The 22,501-nt window shown below is 47.9% G+C and overlaps 1 protein-coding gene across 5 annotated transcripts in view; it reads left to right on the top strand.

Annotated features, from left to right (window-relative positions):
• LOC138281115 (uncharacterized) overlaps positions 1-22,501 on the top strand; it is a 415,049-nt gene that overhangs the window by 30,978 nt on the left and 361,570 nt on the right. For all 5 annotated transcript variants that reach the window (XM_069219553.1, XM_069219552.1, XM_069219551.1 and 2 more), the window contains exon 4: positions 1,833-1,857. In XM_069219553.1, the coding sequence (XP_069075654.1) occupies positions 1,833-1,857 (25 nt within the window). The remainder of the gene's footprint in view (positions 1-1,832; positions 1,858-22,501) is intronic.

Below are 22,501 nucleotides of genomic sequence, written 5' to 3'. Positions count from 1 at the left end.
GACCCCTGCAACTCCCCGCAAGAAGCGTGAGACTTGCAACACTGCACCCGGCGACCCCGACTCGGCTGGTGGAGAACCAACACCTCAGGGAGGACCCCCGGACTACTCTACGACTGTGAGTACCAAAACCCGTCCCCCCTGAGCCCCCACAGCGCCGCCTGCAGAGGGAATCCCGAGGCTTCCCCTGACCGCGACTCTCTGAAACCTAAGTCCCGACGCCTGGAAAAGACCCTGCACCCGCAGCCCCCAGGACCTGAAGGACCGGACTTTCACTGGAGAAGTGACCCCCAGGAGTCCCTCTCCCTTGCCCAAGTGGAGGTTTCCCCGAGGAAGCCCCCCCTTGCCTGCCTGCAGCGCTGAAGAGATCCGTTGATCTCTCATTGACTAACATTGCGAACCCGACGCTTGTTTCTACACTGCACCCGGCCGCCCCCGCGCTGCTGAGGGTGAAATTTCTGTGTGGGCTTGTGTCCCCCCCGGTGCCCTACAAAACCCCCCTGGTCTGCCCTCCGAAGACGCGGGTACTTACCTGCAAGCAGACCGGAACCGGGGCACCCCCTTCTCTCCATTCTAGCCTATGCGTTTTGGGCACCACTTTGAACTCTGCACCTGACCGGCCCTGAGCTGCTGGTGTGGTGACTTTGGGGTTGCTCTGAACCCCCAACGGTGGGCTACCTTGGACCAAGAACTGAACCCTGTAAGTGTCTTACTTACCTGGTAAAACTAACAAAAACTTACCTCCCCCAGGAACTGTGAAAATTGCACTGTGTCCACTTTTAAAGTAGCTATTTGTCAATAACTTGAAAAGTATACATGCAATTGAAATGATTCAAAGTTCCTAATGTACTTACCTGCAATACCTTTCAAACAAGATATTACATGTTAAATTTGAACCTCTGGTTCTTAAAATAAACTAAGAAAAGATATTTTTCTATACAAAACCTATTGGCTGGATTTGTCTCTGAGTGTGTGTACCTCATTTATTGTCTATGTGTATGTACAACAAATGCTTAACTCTACTCCTTGGATAAGCCTACTGCTCGACCACACTACCACAAAATAGAGCATTAGTATTATCTCTTTTTACCACTATTTTACCTCTAAGGGGAACCCTTGGACTCTGTGCATGCTATTCCTTACTTTGAAATAGCACATACAGAGCCAACTTCCTACATTCCATTTGTTTTTTCCTTTGAGGGTCCAGCCGCTCATGTGCCTTTAGAAAGTAGACTGCACAGCAATGGGCAAGTGGACTAATTATATCCTTTCTGCTTCACAAACTGCTGAAAAAGGTTCACTGAAACAGAGCATTGTTGTGATCACTAGTGATTTCAGCAGTTCTCTCTTATCTCAACCATAACTACTTTTAGGGTAAGGATTTTCAGTTATTTTTTTTTTTCAAGATACCCAAGGTTCCTGTTTCTTTGCTATAGAAAATACTTCTGCATTGATCAGTTGCGAGAACAATTGAATACATTTGGTCAAGAAATTGATTGCATAGTTTTTGTATGAAAATGTGCACTAATCAAGACATGGCATCCCTCATACCAAGAAACAATTCTGAATTTTATGAGGGTTTTGCTAAATTAAAGTGGATGTCACTTGGTTTGTTAACTTCAGAATATCCAGGCTTTCCATGTAGTTGCAGAATATCAAAGGTTTCACTTTCTTGGGAGGAAGTCAGCCTATGTTGTAATTCTGCAAATAGTGTTGCTAAACAATGGGTAACCATTTGTAAAATAATAATACATACACAAAAATACATTTAATTCACTACATTAACGGGCCTTTTTCTTATTTTGTTTTGGGGTTCACTTTCGTCACATTCAAAGAACACAACAACTTTACAGGTGACTGGTAAGTATTGTTTTGTTTCTTTCAATCTGTTATATTCAGGTGTTTTTTTGAAAATCAATAAAGAAAAACTATTGTTATTTCTGCTCTTTTTTTTAAACCTACTTCCTCCTGTTTGATTTGTTTCTGTAGTTATTGAAAAATGGGATTCAAACAACATTTCTTCCACATTGTACTATGGTGGGACTCAGGCCTGGCTTTTAGTCTTTATTTTACTTTATAGTAAAATATCTTCTGTGTTTTTACCTTGAGGTACAAATCTCAAGGCATTTTTAGAATCCTGTAGGTGATTTAAAGTTTGAATGACTTCTTTGTTGTTTCCTGATTATAAATTTGTGGGTAGGTCACCACACCATTTTTGACCTGGTTTTCTTTTTGGATCTTTTGGACATTTCAGTTGTTTTTCCTTGTGTAGGTTTGCTTTTCAACTGATGGTTGATGATTGGCTTGTTTGTCTGCAGATATTTTCTTGTGTGGAAGGTTGTGAATTGTGTGACTCAGTCATTTGGCCTTTATTGGTTTTAGATAAATTTTTTCAGCCGTTTGTGAATGGCAGAAATATCATCCATTTCTAGCAGCAATTCGAGTAGTTTTAAACAATGCTGTAGGTTTGCAAGATACTTTTGATTTGCTGTAATGCTGTTGAAGTTGCTCCTTAAAAGTTGGGTTGTTATGTATTGTTCTCAAATTTCAGTGGCAAGCTTTTTCAAAGCTTCTTTTCCAGATCCCTAAACCACCATCCACTTGTTTAAACCCTTTTCATTGAGGATTGGAAACAAGTAAAATGTCAATGTTCAGAGCTTGAGTCAGAAGCCACTGGCGTTGTAGAAACTTCATTGTGTGAAACAGACTCTTGAACTTAATTCTTTGTCCTTCCGCCAAACAGTACAGGTATGCACATGAGATTATTTAAGCCCCTGTACGGCTCTGGCTGTGAAAATCTTGAGTGTGATACCCATGTTTCACTATCAGAAGAAGTGGTGAGAGATTGTAACAGAATCACCCCAACTAGATGCCTCATTAAAAATAGACATGACCTTTCCAGGATGTCACTTGTGATACTTTATGCTGTGATCCGAACGAATGGCCGTTTGACAATGGTTTGACTGTGATAGACTTAAGGTTAATAGATTTATATAATTTGCTGCAATTTTTTTATATTAAATTATGTTTAGAAATATTTATTCAAAATAAATGTAAATTAAATCCATTGAGCGTTAGCATTAGATTTGGTGGTATTTTAAAAATAATTCAAGGACTTTGGGAGTTTGTGTTGATATTAGGAAAAAAAAGAATTCTTTCAATTAAATGCAAAATGTGATAGTAAGTATTTAGAAACAGAATTTTGTAATTCAATTGAAATTAAGGATTAGTGTTAATACTGGAGTTGGATGGAAGACAATCATTTAATTGAATTAAATGTCCATTAAGGGTAATCAAGCTATTGTCCTGTGGTTCATTAGTGTCCCCATCTTGAAGATTGGTTTTAATGTAGAACCACACCAAGAGTCAGGAATTCTTTAGTTTTCAGTAGCAGTAAAAAGATTTGGCAGCTGTTCCTCCCTAAAACACTGTCTGATTTAACATATTTGTTGGGACTCCATTTGCTCTTGCACACTGCCAGAGCCTCCTTGATTAAATTGGATAAATACTGCTTTGTCAGTCAGTGATGAAGGGTGCTGTATTGTGTCCTGTTTTTGAGCTTCTGCTACAAAAAATACCATTGAAGCATTGGGCATCCAAGCATCAAGCTGTAGTTATAACATTGTGTTCTTAGTGGCCACTCAAGGTTACCAGTAAGCTTCAGGCGCTTTCTTGAGTCATAGTTATTACCGCAGCTTCATGTATTAGCCCACTACTTAGAGTAGAAGCTTTCTATCGTTTCCTGCACACCTTTGTTTTGTAGATTCTCAGTAATTCTTAAATGTATTACATATTTTTTGGGGGGATGCACAAAGCACTGTTTAGGAAATTTTAAAGTAGCCTTTTTATTTGAGTGATTGTGGGCCACGTTTCCCAGTTGCTAAATTATTTCTTGTATACCTGTAGACATCCGCTGACTTTATATATGTTTGTTTGGTGTGTCACACAAACTATGAACCAGTTCATGCCAAAAGTGTATTATTTTCCCAACCACTGTTTTTTTTCTTTAATAGCACAACCAACTAGGCCATGTACTTTTTTGGGTTACAAGTAACGCATGAATTTATAAGAGATCACTTCAAGTGTCAAAAGGGCTGTTAAAAAATTCAAAGAACTCAATTAATCTAAGGAAGAAATTTATTTTATTACAATTGTACACCATGGTACATGTGGTCCACGGTTGCTCTAGGTCTTGATCTTCTATGGCAAAAGCGTATTTGTTGAAACTAAGATACAAATATATAATCTGGTAAACAATCTGCATGTCTGGTGTATGTATGTACACTTCAAACAGGTTAGCAGTGTAAATCATCGGATCACACTAAATTTAAAACCATCTTTTTAAATAACAATATATCCTGCACTCCCATGTAAACAAAGCTAGTCTCCTCAAAGAGTGTTTTAAGTTAGATGTTTCTAGCAGCATTTTCAGTTGAGCAGAGGTGCCCCTACCAACTCCAGTTCTAATGCATTGGACTTCATAAGTGCCTGGAAGCCATTTTGCCCATGTACTACCTGTGGTCCAGCTACATAATGGGAACTCGAAACCTAGGCATGTCTGGTGTCAAACATGTCTGAATCATACCACAATACTAACTCCAGTATTGGTGGTATGATTCCATGCACTGTCAGCTCCTTAGAGGACCCCCAAGTATTGCTTCTACCAGTCTGCCAGGGTTTGCTGGCAGCCCACGGTGCTGCAGCCCCTCAGACAGGTTTCTTCTCTCCTGCTGTTTGACCAGCTCAGGCAGGGAAAGGCAGAACAAAGGATTTCCTGTGGGAGTTAGAGGCAACACTCTCTCTTTTGGAAATAGGTATTACATGGCTGGGGAGGGGTAGCCTCCCCATGCCACTGGCTTGCTTTGAAAGGCACATTTGGTGCCCACCTTGCATTTTCTGGCTTGCACCAGTCCATCTCCCCAGGGGTGGTGCCCATAGCTCCTGCAAGTGTCCAATTGATTCTGCCATCTTGAAAACAAGATGTGCAAAGGCCCCTGGTAATATCCGGTTGGTCAGGACAAGTGTCAGATGTCAGTGAAACCCCTCTGATAGGTGGTCACCCTGCAGAGTGACCAAGCCCCCTGTTAGGGCTATTTAGGGACTTCATTTTGGGTCCACTAGGACTCCTCTTGTAAGGAAATGCCTCCTTGGCATGGTTACCCCCTGACTTTTTGCCTTTGCTGATGCTATGTTTTGAATTGAAAGTGTGCTGAGGCCTGCTAACCAGGCCCTAGCACCAGTGTTCTTTCCCTAACCTGTACTTTTGATTCCACAATTGGCACACCCTGGCATCCAGGTAAGTCCCTTGTAACTGGTACCCCTGGTACCAAGGGCCCTGATGCCAGGGAAGGTCTCTAAGGGCTGCAGCATATCTTATCCCACCCTTGGGACCCCTCACTCAGCACAGACACACTGCTTGCCAGCTTGTGTGTGCTGGTGAGAACAAAACGAGTAAGTCGACATGGCACTCCACTCAGGGTGCCATGCCAACCTCACACTGCCTATGCAGTATAGATAAGTCACCCCTCTAGTAGGCCTTACAGCCCTAAGACAGGGTGCACTATACCATAGGTGAGGGCACCAGTGCATGAGTACTGTGCCCCTACAGTGTCTAAGCCAAACCTTAGACATTGTAAGTGCAGGGTAGCCATAAGAGTATATGGTCTGGGAGTCTGTCAAACACGGACTCCACAGCACCATAATGGCTGCACTGAAAACTGGGAAGTTTGGTATCAAACTTCTCAGCACAATAAATGCACACTGATGCCAGTGTACATTTTATTGTGAAATACACCCCAGAGGGCACCTTAGAGGTGCCCCCTGAAACCTTAACCGACTATCTGTGTAGGCTGACTGGTTCCAGCAGCCTGCCACAACCGAGACATGTTGCTGGCCCCATGGGGAGAGTGCCTTTGTCACTGTGAGGCCAGTAACAAAGCCTGCACTGGGTGGAGATGCTAACACCTCCCCCAGGCAGGAGCTGTAACACCTGGCGGTGAGCCTCAAAGGCTCACCCCTTTGTTCCAGCACCGCAGGACACTCCAGCTAGTGGAGTTGCCCATCCCCTCCGGCCACGGCCCCCACTTTTGGCGGCAAGGCCGGAGGAAATAATGAGAATAACCAGGAGGAGTCACTGGCGAGTCAGGACAGCCCCTAAGGTGTCCTGAGCTGAAGTGACTCTAACTTTTAGAAATCCTCCATCTTGCAGATGGAGGATTCCCCAATAGGATTAGGGATGTGACCCCCTCCCCTTGGGAGGAGGCACAAAGAGGGTGTACCCACCCTCAGGGCTAGTAGCCATTGGCTACTAACCCCCCAGACCTAAACACGCCCTTAAATTTAGTATTTAAGGGCTTCCCTGAACCTAAAGATTTAGATTCCTGTAACTTACAAGAAGAAGAGGACTGCTGAGCTGAAAGACCCCTGCAGTGGAAGAAAAGAAGACACCAACTGCTTTGGCCCCAGACCTACCGGCCTGTCTCCTGCCTTCCAAAGAAACCTGCTCCAGCGACGCTTTCCCAAGGACAAGCGACCTCTGAATCCTCAGAGGACTGCCCTGCTTCAAGAAAGACCTGAAACTCCCGAGGACAGCGGCACTGCTCCAAAAGAACTGCAACTTTGTTACAGAGGAGCAGATTTAAAGACCCCTGCAAATCCCCGCAAGAAGCGTGAGACTTGCAACACTGCACCCGGCGACCCCGACTCGACTGGTGGAGAACCAACACCTCAGGGAGGACCCTCCGTCGACTCCGAGACCGTGAATAACCAAAGTTGTCCCCCCTGAGCCCCCACAGCGACGCCTGCAGAGGGAATCCCGAGGCTCCCCCTGACCGCGACTGCCTGAACCTAAAGTCCCGACGGCTGGAAAAGACCCTGCACCCGCAGCCCCCAGCACCTGAAGGAACGGAACTTCTGTGCAGGAGTGACCCCCAGGAGACCCTCTCCCTTGCCCAGGTGGTGGCTACCCCGAGGAGCCCCCCCCCCCTTGCCTGCCTGCACCGCTGAAGAGACCCCTTGGTCTCCCATTGAAACCTACAGAGAACCCGACGCTTGTTTACACACTGCACCCGGCCGCCCCCCGCGCTGCTGAGGGTGTACTTTTTGTGCTGACTTGTCCCCCCCCCCCCCCGGTGCCCTACAAAACCCCCCTGGTCTGCCCTCCAAAGACGCGGGTACTTACCTGCTGGCAGACTGGAACCGGGGCACCCCCTTCTCTCCATTGAAGCCTATGCGTTTTGGGCACCTCTCTGACCTCTGCACCTGACTGGCCCTGAGCTGCTGGTGTAGTAACTTTGGGGTTGCTCTGAACCCCCAACGCTAGGTTACCTTGGACCCAAACCTGAGACTTGTAAGTGATTTACTTACCTGCTAAAACTAACAATAACTTACCTCCCCCAGGAACTGTGAAAATTGCACTGTGTCCACTTTTAAAACAGCTATTTGTGTTTTATGTGAAAAGTATATATGCTACTGTAATTATTCAAAGTTCCTAAAGTACTTACCTGCAATACCTTTCAAATGAGATATTACATGTAGAATTTGAACCTGTGGTTCTTAAAATAAACTAAGAAAATATATTTTTCTATAACAAAACCTATTGGCTGGATTTGTCTCTGAGTGTGTGTTCCTCATTTAGTGCCTGTGTGTATGTACAACAAATGCTTAACACTACTTGTAAGGAAATGCCTCCTTGGCATGGTTGCCCCCTGACTTTTTGCCTTTGCTGATGCTATGTTTACCATTGAAAGTGTGCTGAGGCCTGCTAACTAGGCCCCAGCACCAGTGTTCTTTCCCTAACCTGTACTTTTGTATCCACAATTGGCAGACCCTGGCATCCAGATAAGTCCCTTGTAACTGGTACTTCTAGTACCAAGGGCCCTGATGCCAAGGAAGGTCCCTAAGGGCTGCAGCATGTCTTATGCCACCCTAGAGACCTCTCACTCAGCACAGACACACTGCTTGCCAGCTTGTGTGTGCTAGTGAGGACAAAACGAGTAAGTCGACATGGCACTCCCCTCAGGGTGCCATGCCAGCCTCTCACTGCCTATGCAAGTATAGGTCAGTCACCCCTCTAGCAGGCCTTACAGCCCTAAGGCAGGGTGCACTATGCCATAGGTGAGGGTACCAGTGCATGAGCATGGTACCCCTACAGTGTCTAAACAAAACCTTAGACATTGTAAGTGCAGGGTAGCCATAAGAGTATATGGTCTGGGAGTTTGTCAAACACGAACTCCACAGCACCATAATGGCTACACTGAAAACTGGGAAGTTTGGTATCAAACTTCTCAGCACAATAAATGCACACTGATGCCAGTGTACATTTTATTGCAAAATACACCCCAGAGGGCACCTTAGAGGTGCCCCCTGAAACTTAACCGACTGTCTGTGTAGGCTGACTAGTTCCAGCAGCCTGCCACACTAGAGACATGTTGCTGGCCCCATGGGGAGAGTGCCTTTGTCACTCTGAGGCCAGTAACAAAGCCTGCACTGGGTGGAGATGCTAACACCTCCCCCAGGCAGGAGCTGTGACACCTGGCGGTGAGCCTCAAAGGCTCACCCCTTTGTCACAGCCCAGCAGGGCACTCCAGCTTAGTGGAGTTGCCCGCCCCCTCCGGCCACGGCCCCCACTTTTGGCGGCAAGGCTGGAGGGAACAAAGAAAGCAACAAGGAGGAGTCACTGGCCAGTCAGGACAGCCCCTAAGGTGTCCTGAGCTGAAGTGACTCTAACTTTTAGAAATCCTCCATCTTGCAGATGGAGGATTCCCCCAATAGGGTTAGGATTGTGACCCCCTGCCCTTGGGAGGAGGCACAAAGAGGGTGTACCCACCCTCAGGGCTAGTAGCCATTGGCTACTAACCCCCCAGACCTAAACACGCCCTTAAATTTAGTATTTAAGGGCTACCCTGAACCCTAGAAAATTAGATTCCTGCAACAACAAGAAGAAGGACTGCCTAGCTGAAAACCCCTGCAGAAGAAGACCAGAAGACAACAACTGCCTTGGCTCCAGAAACTCACCGGCCTGTCTCCTGCCTTCCAAAGAACTCTGCTCCAGCGACGCCTTCCAAAGGGACCAGCGACCTCTGAATCCTCTGAGGACTGCCCTGCTTCGAAAAAGACAAGAAACTCCCGAGGACAGCGGACCTGCTCCAAAAAGACTGCAACTTTGTTTCAAGAAGCAGCTTTAAAGAACCCTGCAACTCCCCGCAAGAAGCGTGAGACTTGCAACACTGCACCCGGCGACCCCGACTCGGCTGGTGGAGAACCAACACCTCAGGGAGGACCCCCGGACTACTCTACGACTGTGAGTACCAAAACCTGTCCCCCCTGAGCCCCCACAGCGCCGCCTGCAGAGGGAATCCCGAGGCTTCCCCTGACCGCGACTCTCTGAAACCTAAGTCCCGACGCCTGGAAAAGACCCTGCACCCGCAGCCCCCAGGACCTGAAGGACCGGACTTTCACTGCAGAAGTGACCCCCAGGAGTCCCTCTCCCTTGCCCAAGTGGAGGTTTCCCCGAGGAAGCCCCCCCTTGCCTGCCTGCAGCGCTGAAGAGATCCCGTGATCTCTCATTGACTAACATTGCAAACCCGACGCTTGTTTCTACACTGCACCCGGCCGCCCCCGCGCTGCTGAGGGTGAAATTTCTGTGTGGGCTTGTGTCCCCCCCGGTGCCCTACAAAACCCCCCTGGTCGGCCCTCCGAAGACGCGGGTACTTACCTGCAAGCAGACCGGAACCGGGGCACCCCCTTCTCTCCATTATAGCCTATGCGTTTTGGGCGCCACTTTGAACTCTGCACCTGACCGGCCCTGAGCTGCTGGTGTGGTAACTTTGGGGTTGCTCTGAACCCCCAACGGTGGGCTACCTTGGACCAAGAACTGAACCCTGTAAGTGTCTTACTTACCTGGTAAAACTAACAAAAACTTACTTCCCCCAGGAACTGTGAAAATTGCACTGTGTCCACTTTTGAAATAGCTATTTGTAAATAACTTGAAAAGTATACTTGCAATTGAAATGATTCAAAGTTCCTAATGTACTTACCTGCAATACCTTTCAAACAAGATATTACATGTTAAATTTGAACCTGTGGTTCTTAAAATAAACTAAGAAAAGATATTTTTCTATAACAAAACCTATTGGCTGGATTTGTCTCTGAGTGTGTGTACCTCATTTATTGTCTGTGTATGTACAACAAATGCTTAACACTACTCCTTGGATAAGCCTACTGCTCGACCACACTACCACAAAATAGAGCATTAGTATTATCTCTTTTTACCACTATTTTACCTCTAAGGGGAACCCTTGGACTCTGTGCATGCTATTCCTTACTTTGAAATAGCACATACAGAGCCAACTTCCTACACTACTCCTTTGATAAGCCTACTGCTCGACCACACTACCACAAAATAGAGCATTAGTATTATCTCTTTTTGCCACTATCTTACCTCTAAGGGGAACCCTTGGACTCTGTGCATACTATTCCTTACTTTGAAATAGTGCATACAGAGCCAACTTCCTACACCTCTGCAATGACCTCTTCTGCTCCTGGCCACCTGAACTGCAAATGGACTGTTCAGGAACCAAACACGCCTGAAACTCCCGAGAATACCTCACCTTGCAACATTGTTTATCCGGCTCCTTCCAACAACTGCAACATTTCCACGGCTGCGCATCCTCTGGGGTCGGCAAGACTTCAGCTGCACCAAAGAAGCAAGAAGGAATCTCTCTCCTCTCCAGGTTTGCTGACTGGGCCTCACTGCAACTTACTATGTCTGTTGCCATTGGGTTACCTGTGGGAGCTACGACTGCTTCTGCTGGCTCTCCCGACTGAGATCAGCCTGGACTCCCCTGCAAGGGTCGAGTTCCCTGGACCTTGCTGGTCCTCTTCAGCTCTGCAACTCTATTTTTGCTCAAACTTTCATTTGCCAAGGCTTGTTGGTGGTCATCCTATCGTAGTTTGACTCTTGCTCTAGGCAAGACTGCTGGTTTAGGTATGACAGCACTTTTGTTCATAGGGAACTATGCCACTCCTACAACAAGTCGCAACTGTCGGCCCAACCCTCCCGGCTCACAAGCAGTGCCTCACCAAAAACTCAAGAGTAAGAGGTGATTTGTGGCAGCCTTTACGCATGGACTCGAGTGCCACATCTCAGGGAGGCCGTGGTTAAACTGAGATTACCCTTTTTCTCACATGAGCAATATGTCTGTCATTCACAGGCAATGAAATAGATAAAGCAAAGTTTTCAATTGGTTGTATTAACAAGATTGCATTCTACTGTAAATTGCATTTTGTCATGTATATGGAGCCTATATGTATTCCTTTATATGGCATTACAGCGAAGTGTTTTGTACATCTATCGGCAACCATACAGAAATAATCCATTTTTAAAAAGGCCTTTCCTTACAATGAATGGTAATCAAATGGCTTTTCCTCATTGTGACTGAATGGGTTTGAAATAGTTGAGCAGCCCACAAAGTCTCTTCCACAATGACCTTAGAAAGCTTTCCTTCTTTCCGACTCCCACATCTCAGAGCTCTTTTAATTGCATCTGTTAACCGCTGACTCATGAAAAGTGATTCTTGCACGGGGCTCGCCAAATGGCCCATTGGCGCTTGCTGTCTTTGCATCACGCATTCATGCTTCCTTCCAGGGATGTGGGTGGGACTGATGTGCAAGATGACAGCTACATGTCGGGCTTCACCAAGAGCTAGCTTTCAGAGACACTTTTGATGGAAGTTGAGCAGAGCCCGAGAACAGCTTAGACTCCTAGCCTCAGTGTAAGATTGACATTAATGTATCCATAAGTGACAGATTATGTGCTGTTCAATTTTGCTTTAGTATTGTTATTCTGATTAACCCCTGCTGAAAAAGTGAAATCACTTCAAGTTCCTCTGAATTTTCCTTGTTCAACAGCAAGCTCATACATATATACTTTAGTTTACCAGAGATTGTGAACCTGAACAATATTATTGCCTGAGACTTTATCTTCAATCCTCCTTCTTTGTCCCAGAGCAGAAACCACGTTCCTGTGAAAGGTACACTCTTGTCTGCCATGGATGATAAAGCTGTACATCTTGGCTATCTCACCGTGCAGGTGCACAAACCTGTAACACCCAAGCACAAACCGAGCACAATTAGGAACTTCTGGTGATGGATGATTATAGACCTTGCACAATTAGAGCAAAGCCTAATATGGCAGAATGTTCTTCTCTACATCTCCTGAGGGCACCAGCAAACATCTGAAGACTGCATCGTGAACATCAAAACAGAGCTGTAAGGAAATGCCTCCTTGGCATGGTTGCCCCCTGACTTTTTGCCTTTGCTGATGCTATGTTTACAATTGAAAGTGTGCTGAGGCCTGCTAACCAGGCCCCAGCACCAGTGTTCTTTCCCTAACCTGTACTTTTGTATCCACAATTGGCAGACCCTGGCATCCAGATAAGTCCCTTGTAACTGGTACTTCTAGTACCAAGGGCCCTGATGCCAAGGAAGGTCTCTAAGGGCTGCAGCATGTCTTATGCCACCCTGGAGACCTCTCACTCAGCACAGACACACTGCTTACCAGCTTGTGTGTGCTAGTGAGGACAAAACGAGTAAGTCGACATGGCACTCCCCTCAGGGTGCCATGCCAGCCTCTCACTGCCTATGCAGTATAGGTAAGACACCCCTCTAGCAGGCCTTACAGCCCTAAGGCAGGGTGCACTATACCATAGGTGAGGGTACCAGTGCATGAGCATGGTACCCCTACAGTGTCTAAACAAAACCTTAGACATTGTAAGTGCAGGGTAGCCATAAGAGTATATGGTCTGGGAGTCTGTCAAACACGAACTCCACAGCACCATAATGGCTACACTGAAAACTGGGAAGTTTGGTATCAAACTTCTCAGGACAATAAATGCACACTGATGCCAGTGTACATTTTATTGTAAAATACACCACAGAGGGCACCTTAGAGGTGCCCCCTGAAACTTAACCGACTATCTGTGTAGGCTGACTAGTTTTAGCAGCCTGCCACAAACCGAGACATGTTGCTGGCCCCATGGGGAGAGTGCCTTTGTCACTCTGAGGCCAGTAACAAAGCCTGCACTGGGTGGAGATGCTAACACCTCTCCCAGGCAGGAATTGTCACACCTGGCGGTGAGCCTCAAAGGCTCACCTCCTTTGTGCCAACCCAGCAGGACACTCCAGCTAGTGGAGTTGCCCGCCCCCTCCGGCCAGGCCCCACTTTTGGCGGCAAGGCCGGAGGAAATAATGAGAAAAACAAGGAGGAGTCACTGGCCAGTCAGGACAGCCCCTAAGGTGTCCTGAGCTGAGGTGACTCTAACTTTTAGAAATCCTCCATCTTGCAGATGGAGGATTCCCCCAATAGGGTTAGGATTGTGACCCCCTCCCCTTGGGAGGAGGCACAAAGAGGGTGTACCCACCCTCAGGGCTAGTAGCCATTGGCTACTAACCCCCCAGACCTAAACACGCCCTTAAATTTAGTATTTAAGGGCTACCCTGAACCCTAGAAAATTAGATTCCTGCAACAAGAAGAAGGACTGCCCAGCTGAAAACCCCTGCAGCGGAAGACCAGAAGACGACAACTGCCTTGGCTCCAGAAACTCACCGGCCTGTCTCCTGCCTTCCAAAGATCCTGCTCCAGCGACGCCTTCCGAAGGGACCAGCGACCTCGACATCCTCTGAGGACTGCCCCTGCTTCGAAAAGACAAGAAACTCCCGAGGACAGCGGACCTGCTCCAAGAAAAGCTGCAACTTTGTTTCCAGCAGCTTTAAAGAACCCTGCAAGCTCCCCGCAAGAAGCGTGAGACTTGCAACACTGCACCCGGCGACCCCGACTCGGCTGGTGGAGATCCGACACCTCAGGAGGGACCCCAGGACTACTCTGATACTGTGAGTACCAAAACCTGTCCCCCCTGAGCCCCCACAGCGCCGCCTGCAGAGGGAATCCCGAGGCTTCCCCTGACCGCGACTCTTTGAATCTAAAGTCCCGACACCTGGGAGAGACCCTGCACCCGCAGCCCCCAGGACCTGAAGGACCGGACTTTCACTGGAGAAGTGACCCCCAGGAGTCCCTCTCCCTTGCCCAAGTGGAGGTTTCCCCGAGGAACCCCCCCCTTGCCTGCCTGCAGCGCTGAAGAGATCCCGAGATCTCTCATAGACTAACATTGCAAACCCGACGCTTGTTTCTACACTGCACCCGGCCGCCCCCGCGCCGCTGAGGGTGAAATTTCTGTGTGGACTTGTGTCCCCCCCGGTGCCCTACAAAACCCCCCTGGTCTGCCCTCCGAAGACGCGGGTACTTACCTGCAAGCAGACCGGAACCGGGGCACCCCCTCCTCTCCATTCTAGCCTATGTGTTTTGGGCACCACTTTGGACTCTGCACCTGACCGGCCCTGAGCTGCTGGTGTGGTGACTTTGGGGTTGCTCTGAACCCCCAACGGTGGGCTACCTTGGACCAAGAACTAAGCCCTGTAAGTGTCTTACTTACCTGGTTAACCTAACAAATACTTACCTCCCCTAGGAACTGTGAAAATTGCACTAAGTGTCCACTTTTAAAACAGCTATTTGTGAATAACTTGAAAAGTATACATGCAATTTTGATGATTTGAAGTTCCTAAAGTACTTACCTGCAATACCTTTCGAATGAGATATTACATGTAGAATTTGAACCTGTGGTTCTTAAAATAAACTAAGAAAAGATATTTTTCTATACAAAAACCTATTGGCTGGATTTGTCTCTGAGTGTGTGTACCTCATTTATTGTCTATGTGTATGTACAACAAATGCTTAACACTACTCCTTGGATAAGCCTACTGCTCGACCACACTACCACAAAATAGAGCATTAGTATTATCTATTTTTACCACTATTTTACCTCTAAGGGGAACCCTTGGACTCTGTGCATGCTATTCCTCACTTTGAAATAGCACATACAGAGCCAACTTCCTACATTGGTGGATCAGCGGTGGGGTACAAGACTTTGCATTTGCTGGACTACTCAGCCAATACCTGATCACACGACAAATTCCAAAATTGTCATTAGAAATTGATTTTTGCAATTTGAAAAGTTTTCTAAATTCTTAAAAGACCTGCTAGGGCCTTGTGTTAGATCCTGTTTAGCATTTCTTTTAGAGTTTAAAAGTTTGTAAAAGTTTGAATTAGATTCTAGAACCAGTTTTAGTTTCTTAAAAAGTATTCCAACTTTTAGAAGCATAATGTCTAGCACAGATGTGAATGTGGTGGAACTCGACACCACACCTTACCTCCATCTACAGATGAGAGAGCTAAGGTCACTCTGTAAACTAAAGAAAATAGCAATGGGCCCCAAACCTACCAAAGTACAGCTCCAGGAGCTTTTGGCAGAGTTTGAAAAGGCCAACCCCTCTGAGGATGGCAACTCAGAGGAAGAGGATAGTGACTTGGAGGACAATTCCCCCCTACCAGTCCTATCTAGGGAGAACAGGGTCCCTCAAACCCTGACTCCAAAAATAATAGTCAGAGATGCTGGTTCCCTCACAGGAGAGACCAACACCTCTGAAATCACTGAGGATAACTCCAGTGAAGAGGACATCCAGTTAGCCAGGATGGCCAAAAGATTGGCTTTGGAAAGACAGATCCTAGCCATAGAGAGGGAAAGACAAGAGATGGGCCTAGGACCCATCAATGGTGGCAGCAACATAAATAGGATCAGAGATTCTCCTGACATGTTGAAAATCCCCAAAGGGATTGTAACTAAATATGAAGATGGTGATGACATCACCAAATGGTTCACAGCTTTTGAGAGGGCTTGTGTAACCAGAAAAGTGAACAGATCTCACTGGGGTGCTCTCCTTTGGGAAATGTTCACAGGAAAGTGTAGGGATAGACTCCTCACACTCTCTGGACAAGATGCAGAATCTTATGACCTCATGAAGGGTACCCTGATTGAGGGCTTTGGATTCTCCACTGAGGAGTACAGGATTAGGTTCAGGGGGGCTCAAAAATCCTCGAGCCAGACCTGGGTTGACTTTGTTGACTACTCAGTGAAAACACTAGATGGTTGGATTCAAGGCAGTGGTGTAAGTAATTATGATGGGCTGTACAATTTATTTGTGAAAGAACACCTGTTAAGTAATTGTTTCAATGATAAACTGCATCAGCATCTGGTAGACCTAGGACCAATTTCTCCCCAAGAATTGGGAAAGAAGGCGGACCATTGGGTCAAGACAAGGGTGTCCAAGACTTCAACAGGGGGTGACCAAAAGAAAGGGGTCACAAAGACTCCCCAGCAGAAGGGTGATGAGACAACCAAAACTAAAAATAGTAAAGAGTCTTCTACAGGCCCCCAAAAACCTGCACAGGAGGGTGGGCCCAGAGCCTCTTCACAAAACAATGGGTACAAGGGTAAAAACTTTGATCCCAAAAAGGCCTGGTGTCATAGCTGTAAACAGCATGGACACCAAACTGGAGACAAGGCCTGTCCCAAGAAAGGTTCCACTCCAAACTCCCATCCAGGTAACACTGGTATGGCTAGTCTCCAAGTGGGATCAACAGTGTGCCCAGAGCAAATCAGGGTCCACACTGAAGCTACTCTAGTTTCTGAGGGTGGGGTGGATTTAGCCACACTAGCTGTCTGGCCGCCTAACATGCAAAAATACAGACAGCAACTCTTAATTAATGGGACTAGAATAGAGGGCCTGAGGGATACAGGTGCCAGTGTCACCATGGTGACAGAGAAACTGGTTTCCCCTGGCCAATACCTGACTGGAAAAACTTACACAGTCACCAACGCGGACAATCAGAGAAAAGTACATCCCATGGCAATGGTTACTTTAGAATGGGGAGGGGTCAATGGCCTGAAACAGGTGGTGGTCTCCTCAAATATCCCAGTGGACTGTCTGCTTGGAAATGACCTGGAGTCCTCAGCATGGGCTGAGGTAGAACTAAAAACCCATGCAGCAATGCTGGGTATCCCTGAACTGGTGTGTGTGAAAACCAGAGCACAATGCAAGGCACAGGGTGAAAAAGTAGAGCTGGAGTCTGGAAGAATGGCCCAGCCTACCAAGAGAACAGGAAAGTCAGTTGGGAAACCAACTGCAACACAGCAAAAGAAAGGGAACCTCTCTTCTCAGGAAGAAGTTCTGCCCTCGGAGGGAACTGAGCCTTTGGAGCTTGAACCTTATCAGGTTGAGCTCTTAGGCCCAGGGGGACCCTCAAGGGAGGAGCTGTGTAAGGGACAAGAAACCTGTCCCTCTCTTGAAGGCCTTAGGCAGCAAGCTGCTGAAGAGTCCAAAGGCAAGAAAAATGGAACACATAGGGTCTATTGGGAAGATGGGCTCCTGTACACTGAGGCCAGAGACCCCAAACCTGGTGCCACTAGGAGAGTGGTAGTGCCTCAGCTGTTCAGAGAGTTCATCCTAACATTGGCCCATGACATTCCCCTCGCTGGACATTTGGGACAAACCAAGACGTGGGAGAGGTTAGTCAACCACTTCTACTGGCCCAATATGTCCAACATGGTTAAGGAGTTTTGCCTCTCCTGCCCCACCTGTCAAGCCAGTGGTAAGACAGGTGGGCATCCAAAGGCCCCCCTCATTCCACTTCCAGTGGTGGGGGTGCCCTTTGAAAGAGTGGGTGTGGACATAGTTGGTCCACTGGAACCTCCCACAGCCTCAGGAAATATGTATATCCTGGTAGTAGTGGATCATGCTACCAGGTATCCTGAAGCTATTCCCCTTAGGTCGACTACTGCCCTGCAGTAGCCAAGGCCCTCATTGGTATCTTTACCAGAGTGGGTTTCCCTAAGGAGGTGGTGTCTGACAGAGGTACCAACTTCATGTCAGCATACCTAAAGCACATGTGGAATGAGTGTGGAGTGACTTATAAATTCACTACACCTTACCATCCACAAACTAATGGCTTAGTTGAGAGATTCAACAAGACATTAAAAGGCATGATCATGGGGCTCCCAGAAAAACTCAAAAGGAGATGGGATGTCCTCCTGCCATGTCTGCTTTTCGCTTACAGGGAGGTACCACAGAAGGGAGTAGGGTTCTCACCCTTTGAACTTCTGTTTGGTCATCCTGTAAGGGGACCACTTGCCCTTGTTAAAGAAGGCTGGGAGAGACCTCTCCATGAGCCTAAACAGGACATAGTGGACTATGTACTTGGCCTTCGCTCTAGAATGGCAGAGTACATGGAAAAGGCAACCAAAAACCTTGAGGCCAGCCAACAGCTCCAGAAGTTTTGGTATGACCAAAAGGCTGCACTGGTTGAGTTCCAACCAGGGCAGAAAGTCTGGGTTCTGGAGCCTGTGGCTCCCAGGGCACTCCAGGACAAATGGAGTGGCCCTTACCCAGTACTAGAGAGGAAGAGTCAGGTCACCTACTTGGTGGACCTGGGCACAAGCAGGAGCCCCAAAAGGGTGATCCATGTAAACCGCCTTAAGCTCTTCCACGACAGGGCTGATGTCAATCTGTTGATGGTAACAGATGAGGATCAGGAGGCAGAGAGTGAACCTCTCCCTGATCTTCTGTCATCAGACCCAAAAGATGGTACAGTAGATGGAGTGATCTACTCAGACACCCTCTCTGGCCAACAGCAAGCTGATTGTAGGAGAGTCCTACAACAGTTTCCTGAACTCTTCTCCTTAACCCCTGGTCAGACACACCTGTGTACCCATGATGTGGACACAGGAGACAGCATGCCTGTCAAGAACAAAATCTTTAGACAGTCTGACCATGTTAAGGAAAGCATCAAGGTGGAAGTCCACAAGATGCTGGAATTGGGAGTCATTGAGCGCTCTGACAGCCCCTGGGCTAGCCCAGTGGTCTTAGTCCCCAAACCTCACACCACAGATGGAAAGAAAGAGATGAGGTTTTGTGTGGACTACAGAGGGCTCAATTCTGTCACCAAGACAGATGCTCATCCAATTCCAAGAGCTGATGAGCTCATTGATAAATTAGGTGCTGCCAAATTTCTAAGTACCTTTGACTTGACAGCAGGGTACTGGCAAATAAAACTGGCACCTGGAGCAAAAGAAAAGACAGCCTTCTCCACACCTGATGGGCATTATCAGTTTACTGTTATGCCCTTTGGTTTAAAGAATGCCCCTGCCACCTTCCAAAGGTTGGTGAATCAAGTCCTTGCTGGCTTGGAGTCCTTTAGCACAGCTTATCTTGATGATATTGCTGTCTTTAGCTCCACCTGGCAGGATCACCTGGTCCACCTGAGGAAGGTTTTGAAGGCTCTGCAATCTGCAGGCCTCTCTATCAAGGCATCCAAATGCCAGATAGGGCAGGGAACTGTGGTTTACTTGGGACACCTTGTAGGTGGAGGCCAAGTTCAGCCACTCCAACCCAAGATCCAGACTATTCTGGACTGGGTAGCTCCAAAAACCCAGACTCAAGTCAGGGCATTCCTTGGCTTGACTGGGTACTACAGGAGGTTTGTGAAGGGATATGGATCCATTGTGACCGCCCTCACTGAGCTCACCTCCAAGAAAATGCCCAAGAAAGTGAACTGGACTGTGGACTGCCAACAGGCCTTTGACACCCTGAAACAGGCAATGTGCTCAGCACCAGTTCTCAAAGCTCCAGATTATTCTAAGCAGTTCATTGTGCAGACTGATGCCTCTGAACATGGGATAGGGGCAGTTTTGTCCCAAACAAATGATGATGGCCTTGACCAGCCTGTTGCTTTCATTAGCAGGAGGTTACTCCCCAGGGAGCAGCGTTGGAGTGCCATTGAGAGGGAGGCCTTTGCTGTGGTCTGGTCCCTGAAGAAGCTGAGACCATACCTCTTTGGGACTCACTTCCTAGTTCAAACTGACCACAGACCTCTCAAATGGCTGATGCAAATGAAAGGTGAAAATCCTAAACTGTTGAGGTGGTCCATCTCCCTACAGGGAATGGACTTTATAGTGGAACACAGACCTGGGACTGCCCATGCCAATGCAGATGGCCTTTCCAGGTTCTTCCACTTAGAAAATGAAGACTCTCTTGGGAAAGGTTAGTCTCATCCTCTTTCGTTTGGGGGGGGGTTGTGTAAGGAAATGCCTCCTTGGCATGGTTGCCCCCTGACTTTTTGCCTTTGCTGATGCTATGTTTACAATTGAAAGTGTGCTGAGGCCTGCTAACCAGGCCCCAGCACCAGTGTTCTTTCCCTAACCTGTACTTTTGTATCCACAATTGGCAGACCCTGGCATCCAGATAAGTCCCTTGTAACTGGTACTTCTAGTACCAAGGGCCCTGATGCCAAGGAAGGTCTCTAAGGGCTGCAGCATGTCTTATGCCACCCTGGAGACCTCTCACTCAGCACAGACACACTGCTTACCAGCTTGTGTGTGCTAGTGAGGACAAAACGAGTAAGTCGACATGGCACTCCCCTCAGGGTGCCATGCCAGCCTCTCACTGCCTATGCAGTATAGGTAAGACACCCCTCTAGCAGGCCTTACAGCCCTAAGGCAGGGTGCACTATACCATAGGTGAGGGTACCAGTGCATGAGCATGGTACCCCTACAGTGTCTAAACAAAACCTTAGACATTGTAAGTGCAGGGTAGCCATAAGAGTATATGGTCTGGGAGTCTGTCAAACACGAACTCCACAGCACCATAATGGCTACACTGAAAACTGGGAAGTTTGGTATCAAACTTCTCAGCACAATAAATGCACACTGATGCCAGTGTACATTTTATTGTAAAATACACCACAGAGGGCACCTTAGAGGTGCCCCCTGAAACTTAACCGACTATCTGTGTAGGCTGACTAGTTTTAGCAGCCTGCCACAAACCGAGACATGTTGCTGGCCCCATGGGGAGAGTGCCTTTGTCACTCTGAGGCCAGTAACAAAGCCTGCACTGGGTGGAGATGCTAACACCTCTCCCAGGCAGGAATTGTCACACCTGGCGGTGAGCCTCAAAGGCTCACCTCCTTTGTGCCAACCCAGCAGGACACTCCAGCTAGTGGAGTTGCCCGCCCCCTCCGGCCAGGCCCCACTTTTGGCGGCAAGGCCGGAGAAAATAATGAGAATAACAAGGAGGAGTCACTGGCCAGTCAGGACAGCCCCTAAGGTGTCCTGAGCTGAGGTGACTCTAACTTTTAGAAATCCTCCATCTTGCAGATGGAGGATTCCCCCAATAGGGTTAGGATTGTGACCCCCTCCCCTTGGGAGGAGGCACAAAGAGGGTGTACCCACCCTCAGGGCTAGTAGCCATTGGCTACTAACCCCCCAGACCTAAACACGCCCTTAAATTTAGTATTTAAGGGCTACCCTGAACCCTAGAAAATTAGATTCCTGCAACAAGAAGAAGGACTGCCCAGCTGAAAACCCCTGCAGCGGAAGACCAGAAGACGACAACTGCCTTGGCTCCAGAAACTCACCGGCCTGTCTCCTGCCTTCCAAAGATCCTGCTCCAGCGACGCCTTCCGAAGGGACCAGCGACCTCGACATCCTCTGAGGACTGCCCCTGCTTCGAAAAGACAAGAAACTCCCGAGGACAGCGGACCTGCTCCAAGAAAAGCTGCAACTTTGTTTCCAGCAGCTTTAAAGAACCCTGCAAGCTCCCCGCAAGAAGCGTGAGACTTGCAACACTGCACCCGGCGACCCCGACTCGGCTGGTGGAGATCCGACACCTCAGGAGGGACCCCAGGACTACTCTGATACTGTGAGTACCAAAACCTGTCCCCCCTGAGCCCCCACAGCGCCGCCTGCAGAGGGAATCCCGAGGCTTCCCCTGACCGCGACTCTTTGAATCTAAAGTCCCGACACCTGGGAGAGACCCTGCACCCGCAGCCCCCAGGACCTGAAGGACCGGACTTTCACTGGAGAAGTGACCCCCAGGAGTCCCTCTCCCTTGCCCAAGTGGAGGTTTCCCCGAGGAACCCCCCCCTTGCCTGCCTGCAGCGCTGAAGAGATCCCGAGATCTCTCATAGACTAACATTGCAAACCCGACGCTTGTTTCTACACTGCACCCGGCCGCCCCCGCGCCGCTGAGGGTGAAATTTCTGTGTGGACTTGTGTCCCCCCCGGTGCCCTACAAAACCCCCCTGGTCTGCCCTCCGAAGACGCGGGTACTTACCTGCAAGCAGACCGGAACCGGGGCACCCCCTCCTCTCCATTCTAGCCTATGTGTTTTGGGCACCACTTTGGACTCTGCACCTGACCGGCCCTGAGCTGCTGGTGTGGTGACTTTGGGGTTGCTCTGAACCCCCAACGGTGGGCTACCTTGGACCAAGAACTAAGCCCTGTAAGTGTCTTACTTACCTGGTTAACCTAACAAATACTTACCTCCCCTAGGAACTGTGAAAATTGCACTAAGTGTCCACTTTTAAAACAGCTATTTGTGAATAACTTGAAAAGTATACATGCAATTTTGATGATTTGAAGTTCCTAAAGTACTTACCTGCAATACCTTTCGAATGAGATATTACATGTAGAATTTGAACCTGTGGTTCTTAAAATAAACTAAGAAAAGATATTTTTCTATACAAAAACCTATTGGCTGGATTTGTCTCTGAGTGTGT

Source organism: Pleurodeles waltl, chromosome 2_2 (genome assembly GCF_031143425.1).
Source record: "Pleurodeles waltl isolate 20211129_DDA chromosome 2_2, aPleWal1.hap1.20221129, whole genome shotgun sequence".
In the NCBI taxonomy this organism is placed as follows: domain Eukaryota; kingdom Metazoa; phylum Chordata; class Amphibia; order Caudata; family Salamandridae; genus Pleurodeles; species Pleurodeles waltl.
This window is presented reverse-complemented; position numbering and strand designations above follow the sequence as displayed.